Below are 10446 nucleotides of genomic sequence, written 5' to 3'. Positions count from 1 at the left end.
TCAAATATCAACTCCTTCTACGGCTCATTGTACCTCATTAAATCAAGTTGACCCACATTTACAAGCTAACTTTCAGATCCAGACATTTGGCATGCTCCGTGCACTGGGGCACACGGTGGGCCCAACTTAGATGGCAGGGACATTTTTCAGAGTAACAATAGTAATATCTGTGCTCACTCCTGTGCTAAGAAGCCATTCTGTTCCTAAGCATCAACCTGACAGCTTCTCCTAGGCTATGCCAACAGTTTGAAAATAAAACTCTTGCAGTTTCATTAGAAATGTATTTTTTCCATAAGATGAACCTTCCTGTAAGTCATTGCTTACAGCGCTTGAAAGAGCTGTGTTGACAATGAGACTATTATGAACTTAGGCTCCACATTGTCTCACACAGGGATTAGACAAGCCTCATGATGTGTTGGAGGCAGAAAAAAATGACCCAGAAAGGACTAAACATTCAGTTGTCATTAGTGTTTTTCCATGCCAATGCTGAGGTTTGAAAAGGCAGAAGGCCGGCTGGCTCTGCATGCTCTTCTGATCTCCCTGTTTTTAATGAAGTATAGAAGGTTTTATTCGATCCCTCCACACAGGAAACTAGTGAAACAGGCCTGTACGTTCTTGATATCAAGTATCAGCAATCAAAATATTTCAAAGCCTTTTAGAAACCAGACCATCACAGATTTATTAGAAAGTAGGCACCCCATGCTCAGAGGTGGCTCTTAACAATGCTTAATTTTCTTTATTAAAAAAAAGTAGAAACGACAGAAAAACATTCTCGACAGAAAATAATACCACTGAGCCTCACTGAGCTGAGGCAAAGCTGCCCTTGTTATGGGAAAGTGAATACCGACCAACAGTAGCAAATCCTCATGCAATAGACAAAACACCGACGGACGGTGTGGGGGGCTGGTGGATGTGCTTTGAGAAGGTTGAGTCAACCAAGTGTCAAACGTTTCGATGCATACATTGCCCAGTCATGTTTTCAAATAGCATCTTAAAAAACAAACAAGTTCTATATACAGATATGGTCCAAAATGTATCTTATAATAAGTCTCATATTATAAATTTAAGGCATCCAGATATCCTGCTCCGCTGGTGAGGTTCTTGTGGTCTGATCGCCATAGTGGGGTGTCCAGTAACTCCCAATGGTGGCTGGAGGGCGTGCATGAGACTCATAAGAAGAGCGATTTATAAGAAGAGTTCCTTTGACTCTGGCTCAGCAATGTGCTTTATGCTGGAGGTTTTCTTCATGTCACGATTGATATTATTATGCCTAAACAGAAGAGAAACCACAGGCCAAAATTAGATAAAACTATGGTCAAGTTACAAGATGCTGCTACTAAACAGGTCACCCAAAATGGGAATTATCCATCTCCAAACCATACTGAGGAGCACTTCGATCCAGGAGGCAAATTATCCGCTTTTCATATAAACCAGTTTCAAAGCAATGAACTCAGTCATCATGTAAAAATGCATACTTACTGAACACATTTGAATTTGGCTCCAGAAGTAATTTGTCAGCCACACTGATTGGAATTCAGGCACTCTATAGTCAAGGGGATTTTTATCAGAGACAAGCAAGCTAGGATGTATAGTGTTGCTCATTGAACGGAAGCAAGAGTTTCTTCATTTTTCAACTTAAATTTTTTTACTTTTAAATTTTTATATATAGTTTCCTTACAAGGAATCACTAGTGACACTTTGAATTCTACAGAAAACTAGAGTATTTAGAGTTTGAAAAAGAATGCTTGAAGGCATGATTACTGAGTGGCATGTTGAAAGGCTGAAAATAGGTAAAGGTACAGGAAATGGAAACCTCAGTAACATTAGTGCTGTTTCCCCTCAACACTTACTCTCTTCTAGGTCTGTGGAAGAAGAAGACAAAGGAACAGATGTTCTTTCATATGCATATTTTCCTCTGGGTAAGATACATTCATTTTCATGAGCTATTAGATGCATAACATTTAGAAGCTTCCAGAGAGGAGCTAGCTTTTGTTAGTGGGCAAGCCTGTACACTACTAAGTTCTTACTGTTACTACACAAGATACAATTAAATGCTTTTCTGGTAACAGTTCTAACACTTGGATACAGGACAAGTCCAAGTGTGGCTTTATGACCTCAAAACCACACTGGTTTACTGCTATGGCTTGGACATGGTTGCAGTGTGTCCCCCAAGGCTCATGTTCGTAAAGTATGGAACTTAGAGGAGGAAATCTTGGGAGCCCCACCTGATTGAGTCCTTGTGGCTTTAGAAGAAGAAACAGTCTGAGGGATGTAGTTCAGTGGTACAGTGTTTGGCTAGAATGCATAAAGCCCTGGATTCACTATCCAACACTCAGAGGTGGGGTGAGGGAGAAAGGGGAGAGGGGGAGGGAGGGAGAGGCTAAAATAGGACTTACTGTTAATATGCACTCTTAAGCCAGACTGATCAAATTCAAGTGCTGGCTCCACAATTTATAACCATCATTACTGTATAATCTTGGGCAAGATGCGTAATCATCTTCGTCTTTTTCCAGTGTGCAAAATGTGGATAATAATAGTATCTGCCATATATATCATTGTGAAGATTAAAAGGGCAAAGATATGTAAAGCGTCTGGACTATCTGCTGGGCTATTTTAAGTACACTCATATTTTTATCATCTATGGTGGTATGCCAGTAGTTGATAGGGATAATATCTGAAACTGACAATTTCTATAAACACAGTGCTTAGAAATATAGAACACTAAAGAAAATATGAGCGAAAAGGGCATGGTAGATTCAGAAGACTATGAATAGTTAATGGAGGGGATGGTGCGGGAGATGGCCAGATTATTATTTTTTTTTTTATTATTAATTTTGTGTTCTTTGACAACTTCATACATGTATATAATACATTCTGATCACCCTCTCCCTCCATTCTCTCTTCTTCTTTTTTCCTGCTCCTTCTCATCTCCACCAGTTCCTCTCTAAGATTCATGACCTTTGGTTTGGTTTTGTGGCCCGTTTAGTTTAGCTAGGACCACTGGTGTAAGCATTAGACCGGGGAAATCCACTGACGCCTGTTGCAACCAACCGCTAATAGGTGCCCATGGGAAGGCAGTGGTTCCTCCTCCTCAAACAGCTCAGTAGTAAGGGCTGGAGTCCCCTCAGCCCTTGCTCCGTACATGTCTGACTGTTTGATTGGCCAGCTTTTGGTATGTTATTATTACTCATATATATTCATATAATCTCATCAAAATTCAATCAGAATAAATAAGTTACAAAGCTTCATTCTAGGCTAGAAATGCTATAGTGCACACTTTTTGACAGGGCATTTTTACTCTGGTAGAGGGGATGTTGTGTTTATCACCCTCGAAAGAGCCCTTTTTCTGCAGGAGAAACCTAGTTGGATTATATAAAGCCAAGTCGTCACCAAGTAATCTGTTAATTTGAGACATTTAATATGATAATAATTCAGTCTTCCCTGAATCCTTCAATTACTCAATCTTCAGTTGCCAGAATTCAAAAGAACAAAAGTGGGTAATTCTGGGACAAACTACTCAGATAATTGTTGTGCCTCGATTTCACTCTTGGATATGAAATCACATTCTGAGTGACCAAAATTAAAAAGGAGGAAAACCTTATATTTAAATAGCTGGTTTTCAAGTAATCCTGTGTGCTGAATCATCTAGGCACACACTCTGTATTTCCACAGCACGTGGCAATCCCACAGCAACGTGTGTGTGCCGTGGCCAGCAGCCTGCCACACACTGCCCCTGTGACCCAAAGTAAGAGCTTGCTAAGAGTTGTTCTCTCTCTTACAGTTTTACTTGTAGCCTGCCTATATGGTTACTCTACCAAATGGTGGAATTCTGGTTCAAAACTGAATGTGCACTTTAATGCTCAAACTGAAACTAATTGTAGGAGAATGTAGGACTCTTAATATATGGATACAGCCTAATAACAGCCCCTCATCCTGCCACCCATAGGATAACAGAAGCAAGGCTTTCTTTTCCTTTTTCTTCCCCCTTTTCCTCTGTTACGCTCTTTTTCTTTCCAAATGCTTATGAAGCCTTTTCCATATGCCGGACGCCATGCTGGACACCAGGAGTATGAGGGTGCTCTCAAGGCCATGAAGCTCTGGTATTAGAATCCATTGCTGTCCCCCTCTGAGTCTCCTCACTATGACCTACCTGAATTCAGGAACAATGTGTGTGTGTGTGTGTGTGTGTGTGTGTGTGTGAGCACACATATGGGTATGTGCTCGTGTGTTCATGTAAGTACACTTGTGTGAGTCCAAGTCCTTTCCTGATTGGGCTATTTCCATAGTTCCCCCAAATGTTTGCCTTATTGATAAAAATGCTGAAATGAAAGGTGTGGCAAGCCAGGGATTTGGCTCAGACAAGGTTTTTATCTGTGCTGATTTCAATCAACTTATATATTTCTAAAAGCCAGCCTTTAGAGAGGTGATGGGTATGTTTTGTTCTTATAATATCCAAAGATGTCCTTAGTAATGGCAGAGTTATGGCATAGATATGACACTGTGAGACATTTTCTCTGGGCTTACTTCACAACTGTGCCTTCGGGAGTGGGGAAAACAGAGTGAAGATGGGTAAATGGGTTGTTTGTCTTAGGATTTCTGACCATCATTAAATTGGGTCCAGTATGCTAAAGCACATGTCCTGATGAAGTGTTTTGGTTTCCAAGGAAGATTCCTCCTTTTTTCTTCTCTATGAGCAGCAGCAAACCAGTGGCATTGTGACATCAGTTCCAGCCCTGGGCCATAAAAGTCATTCTCTTTGAAGTAGGGTTGGGCACCTTGAGATCTATGCAAACTATCTGACATTAGCTCTTGGCTCCGGCTATATAATTCTTAATGTGGCCAGTTCATGGGTGATAAACAGCATTCTAGGTTTTGATTGCTTTGTGTCTTCTTAAGGAGTTCTCTAATGATGGTGCTAGGATGGGGGTGCTAAACCTCCAGAAAAGAGTGTTGCGTGGTACAGAGGATGCTGTCGGAGGTAGCCATATTCTCGAACAAGCTACCCCAGGCAGTCCCAAACTGGCAAATGGATGCAAGCATTTCCCTGGAGCTGTAAAAACTCAGTCAAATCTATCCTCTGTAAGAAAAAAGTAAAGATCAGTCTTTTCCCTATAAATCAGGTCACCTTCTGGAGTTGAAATGCTGAGAAGGGTGTTCATGGAGATATGGTTGAGTCTAACTGTAAAGGCCACAGAAAAGGAAGCCAAGACTCTTTGTTGTCACCTGGTGATGAATTTAGAAAATGAAGTAGCCATCAGAGCCCTCCTGTGGAACAGAATGATGTTCTTTAAGATACTGCACTTAATGTTCCTACTTTTCCTTTACTGAGAAAAAAAATTTTTTTTAGAAACTCGATTGTGATTCTGGAGTCCTGGAGCTGATACTTCTGTCTCACACCTGCTGACAAGGGGAGTAGCAGGGAGCTGTCAACATCTCCACTTAGAGTCTAGTCAGCCCTCCACTGTTTCCCGAAGCCACTTGATGTTCTAGCAAGTTCTCTGGCCAAAAATCTGAAGTCAACCACTGATAGACAAACTCTTGTACTCAGGCCCCACAGGTAAATGCTGCAGGCACCAGCGTTAATTCTGTGTTGTCCATTTAAGCATTTCAGCCTAGCCTTAATTCCTCCGAGGAACCTCTATTTCTTTATTTCAGGTAGAAGGCTGCCCTTGATTTGACTGTGCAGTGGATCATGCCTGTGTCATCTGTGTGCATGTGATACAGAGAAAAATCAGAATTGATTCTCCTCAATGTGAAAATGAAACAACAAATAAACTAGACTCCCCGTTTTTAATGCAAACCCATGCCCAACTAAAACCATAGGAAAGTATATATCAGGATATAGGGCAGCGAGGAGAGGTCTGGATGCTTATTTAGGACTGTGACTTCACGTGCATTCTGTGAACTTTCTAAGTATTTAGCACTGAATTCAAACTACACTGAATTCTCTCTACCCAAGGCCTGGGAATCTGCCTGTTTAACAACTGAACCCGTAAGTGCGGCAGAAAAGCGCTATACTCGTCCCAGACATCTGAGTGGCCCTCTAACCTCATCATTCCGTGCTCTGAACCTTTGTAATCCTATTCAACTGCAATGCTCAGCTTTATTCCCTTTCTTTTAAAAAGACAGGGTGAAACATTTCTGGCAGGAAGGAGCTGTTGTGACATTAATTATCGTGTTCCCAGTTGCTGTAGGAGTCTGGAAGGAACGAGAGGCATTTTCCTTTCTGTTCCCAGGGACTTTGCCAAGTCTTTGTGCTTCCTTGTCTCAGGCACAAAAGCAGCATTTTCCAGGCACCAAGAAGACACATTCAACCCAAGACAGGCACAGGAAAGGGTGCAAGAAGAGGAAGCTAGGTTGAGAGGAGCAGAAGTGGGACAGTACCAGTGTTCAGAAGGACAAAGGGTTTCTTTTTGAGTCACTTTCCCATCTCTAACATTGGCACTGCACAGCCCTGAGCGGGAGCCTTTGTCGCGGATGGCTGGAAGATGACTTGACTGCATTTGGACTACCTGCCGTCAGCTGGTCACTAGTGACTATTAAGAGTCTAAAGTTCCTCCTTCAATGCACTGAATGCACCCCTAACACGTCTAAGATTTGTTTTCCATCCAGACCAGATATAGACATTAGCAGACTAAATATGATCTGGAGAAGGCAAAAAGGAGAAAGTTTTTCTGGAAACTTAGTGTTTTGAACTAAAGATCTGTGTGTACGGTACACACATTCTTTGGAGGATTCTGGAGAGATGCTAAATACCATGTTATGATTTTTAAACGACTGGCTGCATTCCTGTCACTCCTCCCACTTCCTGCGAGATCAGGAAAACACATACTGCACCTCAGAAGGATTTTGCCCAAGGAGAAGTCCCAGTCACTGGCGACAGACTCCTCTTTCTTGTATGTACATAGACCATACATTTGAACTTGTGAACACTTTGTTTGAGAAAGACCCTTCTTTTATTGGTGGACCTTTATTAGAATGGCTTCTGGACTAGGAAATGGTTCCCAGTGCTAAGTGGGAGAGCTTCTCACAGCAGAGGCACTTTTCTCCTAACACCAGGAAGGGGGTGATGAAGGGTACCTTCAGTTTATAAGTAGTGCTGAAGCAAGGCCCCAGCTCATGATGGAAGTTCTGATTTCTCATGGGCAGCTAACTCCTTCTACCCATGACTGAACCTAATTTCTATACTTACTTGGTACTATGCTCCCTTAAAATGCAAACTAAAAGCCAAAGTTAATCGTGGAATGATGAGTGTGTGAACAGGCTCTCCCGACTGATGCTAGGATAAAGCCCCTCCAATGGGTATCGGTTATGTTCCTAGGACCTGGCTACCACCTAAACCCATGTCTCTTTGTGGGGAAAGGTTACAAGATTCTTCTCCATTGGTGTTATATCCTGCTTAAAAGTGTCACAGGCACAGCATTTCAAAGCTCATGCAACTCCAAGCAAAGGCATGGCAGTGACGCACAGTGCACCCCATGCCACATACCGTGCAGAGTCACGTGGGTGTTCTTCAGTCAGCGCGTTAGAGGGAAGGTGGATACAGCTGCTGTACATCACCTAGAGAAGTGCAATTAAGAATTGTCTGAAAACATGCAACAAGCTCATCACATGCGCAGGTCCCGGTTAATTCAAGGCATGCAGGAGATGTTAGAAGCAAGGTGCGTGTGAAACTGTCGAGATGACTTTAGTGTTATTGCTCATCAATATACTCTGTAAGTTATTTGGGAAGAGTTGTGTTTTAATTTTTTTTTTTTTTTTTTTTTGATGCAAGAAGTCTGGTGTCTTAGCTGAAGTATGCTTTTTCTAGATAAAACAAATACATGGTAAAGTTGTTTTTAGTAGGGGAGATGGTAGATCATTTAAAAAATTAGTGATGAGCTATTAACTAAAACTTGATTTGGTATCACAACAAGAAATACAGAAAGTTCTTAAGACCTTGTTGTAATAGGAATTTAAGAACCCAACAAAGGATAAATGCCAAGCTTCCGACTCTGCTGGACGGCTTAGTAAATGGGAGAACGAAGGATCTGGGTCATTCCTTCCACAGAGTTTTACATTTTGGCTGCTATACTGTTTTTGATGGCACGACAAGCACTGATCATGCAGAAACCATTGCCTAAAAAGACGTTCCTATCTCTTATTCATGGGACGTGAATTAAAGATGGGTTTCCAAGAAATGCTGTTATAAATGACTTCACAGTGCATTCTGCCTTCTCCTGTGTACTGGCGAGCACTTTCAGTCTCTCCAGTGTCTAGTCAATACTTAGAGATCTGTGTGGTAATGTGCCATGTGGCCATCCCGGGGGGGGGGGGCATTTTGAAGGTCATTTGAGTTGAGTACTTTAGAAGAAACGGGGTTTCTGTTTATGTGATTTTTAACGTGGGCTTGGGAGTACCCAGTCTACGAAGAGAACAAAGTCTTCCCAAGGCTGAGAAGCAGTGCCAGCAAAGGACCAGTTTTATGAGGAAGGGCAGTTTCATCTTGTAATAGTGCCTCTTAGCCCCTTGGTGGGGAGGCCTGGTGGCACTCAGAGGAAAGGTAAGCAGACTACCAGGATGAGACCTAATAGGCTGTGACCATATGGTGCAGGAGGAGGTCCCCTTCTGTCACAGACCTAGGGGAGGGGAATAGGGTAAAAGAGGGAGGGAGGGGGGAACGGGAAGACTCAAGTGAGAGGATAACGATTGAGATGAAGATTCAATTGAGATATAATTGGAATAAATTACTTAAATAATAATAAAAAATGCCTCCTAGCTTACAACCTCTAATGCCCAAAGCTTAAGAAACAGGGATCAGGCCTAATCTGTGATTTTTTTTTTTTTAAACACATGTCTCTCTGCATTCTCCAAAGCAAGTACAAGGGTCTATATTTTAACCTGGTATGTTTCATTAAAAAAATATGAAATATTAAATCTTGGGGTGGCCCCCTCAAGGTGGCACAAGTCAATAGCCTGGGCTTTAACAATTACACAATCAATTAAAGAGCAATACAAGCATCGTCTCCAAATAGCACTCACTGCCTTATTCTTCCCTTTGCTAGTGGGGTTCACAGGGTTTGCCTTGGCATCTGCTGTCTTCTTTCCAAGCGACGCTAAGGGCAGCGTGCAGGTCTTCAGCTGGCTAGCTGGCTGGTAGTTATTGCTATTGTTCTGATTACCACTCAAAGTCTCCATGATGGACCGGAAGGTTCCAAAAGGCCTTTTCATTTGCTCCCCCGAGTCACTAGTCCTCTGGGGGGCCCTGCTCCTCTCTTTGTCTTTTTCTCCGTTTAGCTCCAGGCTAGTTTGCTCCATTTGCACGATAGGCTCCTCGAAGGTCACTCTGAGTTTTGAGTTTTGGGATGTCCGACGCTTGGATGATGGAGACTTGAGGGCACTCTTGGGGCTTGTGGCAACTTTTTGGGCAATGGAACTGTCAGCACTTGACTGAGTGGGGTCTGTAGAAGGCTGGGTTGGAGAAGTCATCCCCAAGCCTGGACAGTGGGAGTCCAAGTCTGGTTCACTGCTCTCTGAGGTGGGAGATGGGCTGTGCCCATCCAGGGACTTGGAGGCCTTCATACCAAAAGGAAACCTGCGTCCCGATGCCAGAGAGTGTTTCTTTATCATCAGGTGTAAGCTTTCTGTGCTGTCCATATTCTCCACACTTTCCACAATGGGCTGGGGCCTGGGCCTGTCTGTTTTTTTCACAGGAGTGTTTTTGGGGTCTTCAGAGTTGTTTGAGTCCGTGTCAGATTCGCTCAATGATCTCTGCATCAGCTGACGTAGTCTGGCTAGCTTCAGCTCCCTCTTCTCTAGAGGAATCTTTTTCGAATTCCTGGAGGAGACCTGAGCATCCTGGAATTCCAATGACAGCTTTTCCTGGGTGCAGACATTCTCTGATATTTCTTTCCCCAATAACTGACGTAGGATTTTATCAGAGTCTTCATCTTTTCCTTTGGTCCTAGCCCTACTGGAGACTGATAAGCTTCCAAGGACTTGTATCCCCTCCTGGGCTCCCAGTTTGCTTTTGCCTGTAGCCTCATCATCTGCATCTAGAACTTTCCACTGGGACTTTCTAGAAGCTGGTGAGGAGGGTGAACTGAAAGGAAGATGAAAGAAATGTGAGATGGTTTTCCACTGCACTAAACACATTCATAAGTCTTTGCGTGATCTTTAATATGATTAGCGACTTATGGAAAACAAGAATAGAATTAATGGTTTTTTTTCAGGACAATCAGCAAAGACTCCATTCTGTTAGCCGTAGTCAGAGCACAACATTACCCAAACTTTATGGCTACAGAATTGCTCTGTTTTATTGTGTGTCCATCATTTGTATGAATTTCCTTACTTCTATTTCCAGCAAAATAACCAACCTCTATATCCTTCTTCTCATTTCATTTGACTTGTAATAATACATGTAGCACAAAAAAAAAAAAGAAAAAAAGAAAAAAAAGAAAAAAGAAA

General features: G+C 42.4%; 1 protein-coding gene across 1 annotated transcript in view; it reads right to left on the bottom strand.

Annotated features, from left to right (window-relative positions):
• Positions 1 to 888: 888 nt before the first annotated feature.
• The window catches only part of Sncaip (synuclein alpha interacting protein), a 123540-nt gene continuing 113982 nt past the window's right edge, over positions 889 to 10446 (bottom strand). Inside the window, exons 9-11 of the mRNA XM_051163212.1 lie at positions 9022 to 10081; positions 7490 to 7560; positions 889 to 1270 (exon numbers count right to left, since the gene is read on the bottom strand). Coding sequence (XP_051019169.1) covers positions 1186 to 1270; positions 7490 to 7560; positions 9022 to 10081 — 1216 coding nt within the window. The 3' untranslated portion in view covers positions 889 to 1185. The remainder of the gene's footprint in view (positions 1271 to 7489; positions 7561 to 9021; positions 10082 to 10446) is intronic.

The sequence above is a fragment of the Acomys russatus genome, chromosome 20 (genome assembly GCF_903995435.1).
Source record: "Acomys russatus chromosome 20, mAcoRus1.1, whole genome shotgun sequence".
NCBI lineage: Eukaryota > Metazoa > Chordata > Mammalia > Rodentia > Muridae > Acomys > Acomys russatus.
Note: the sequence above shows the minus strand (reverse complement) of the source record. Positions and strands in the feature narration are given on the sequence as shown.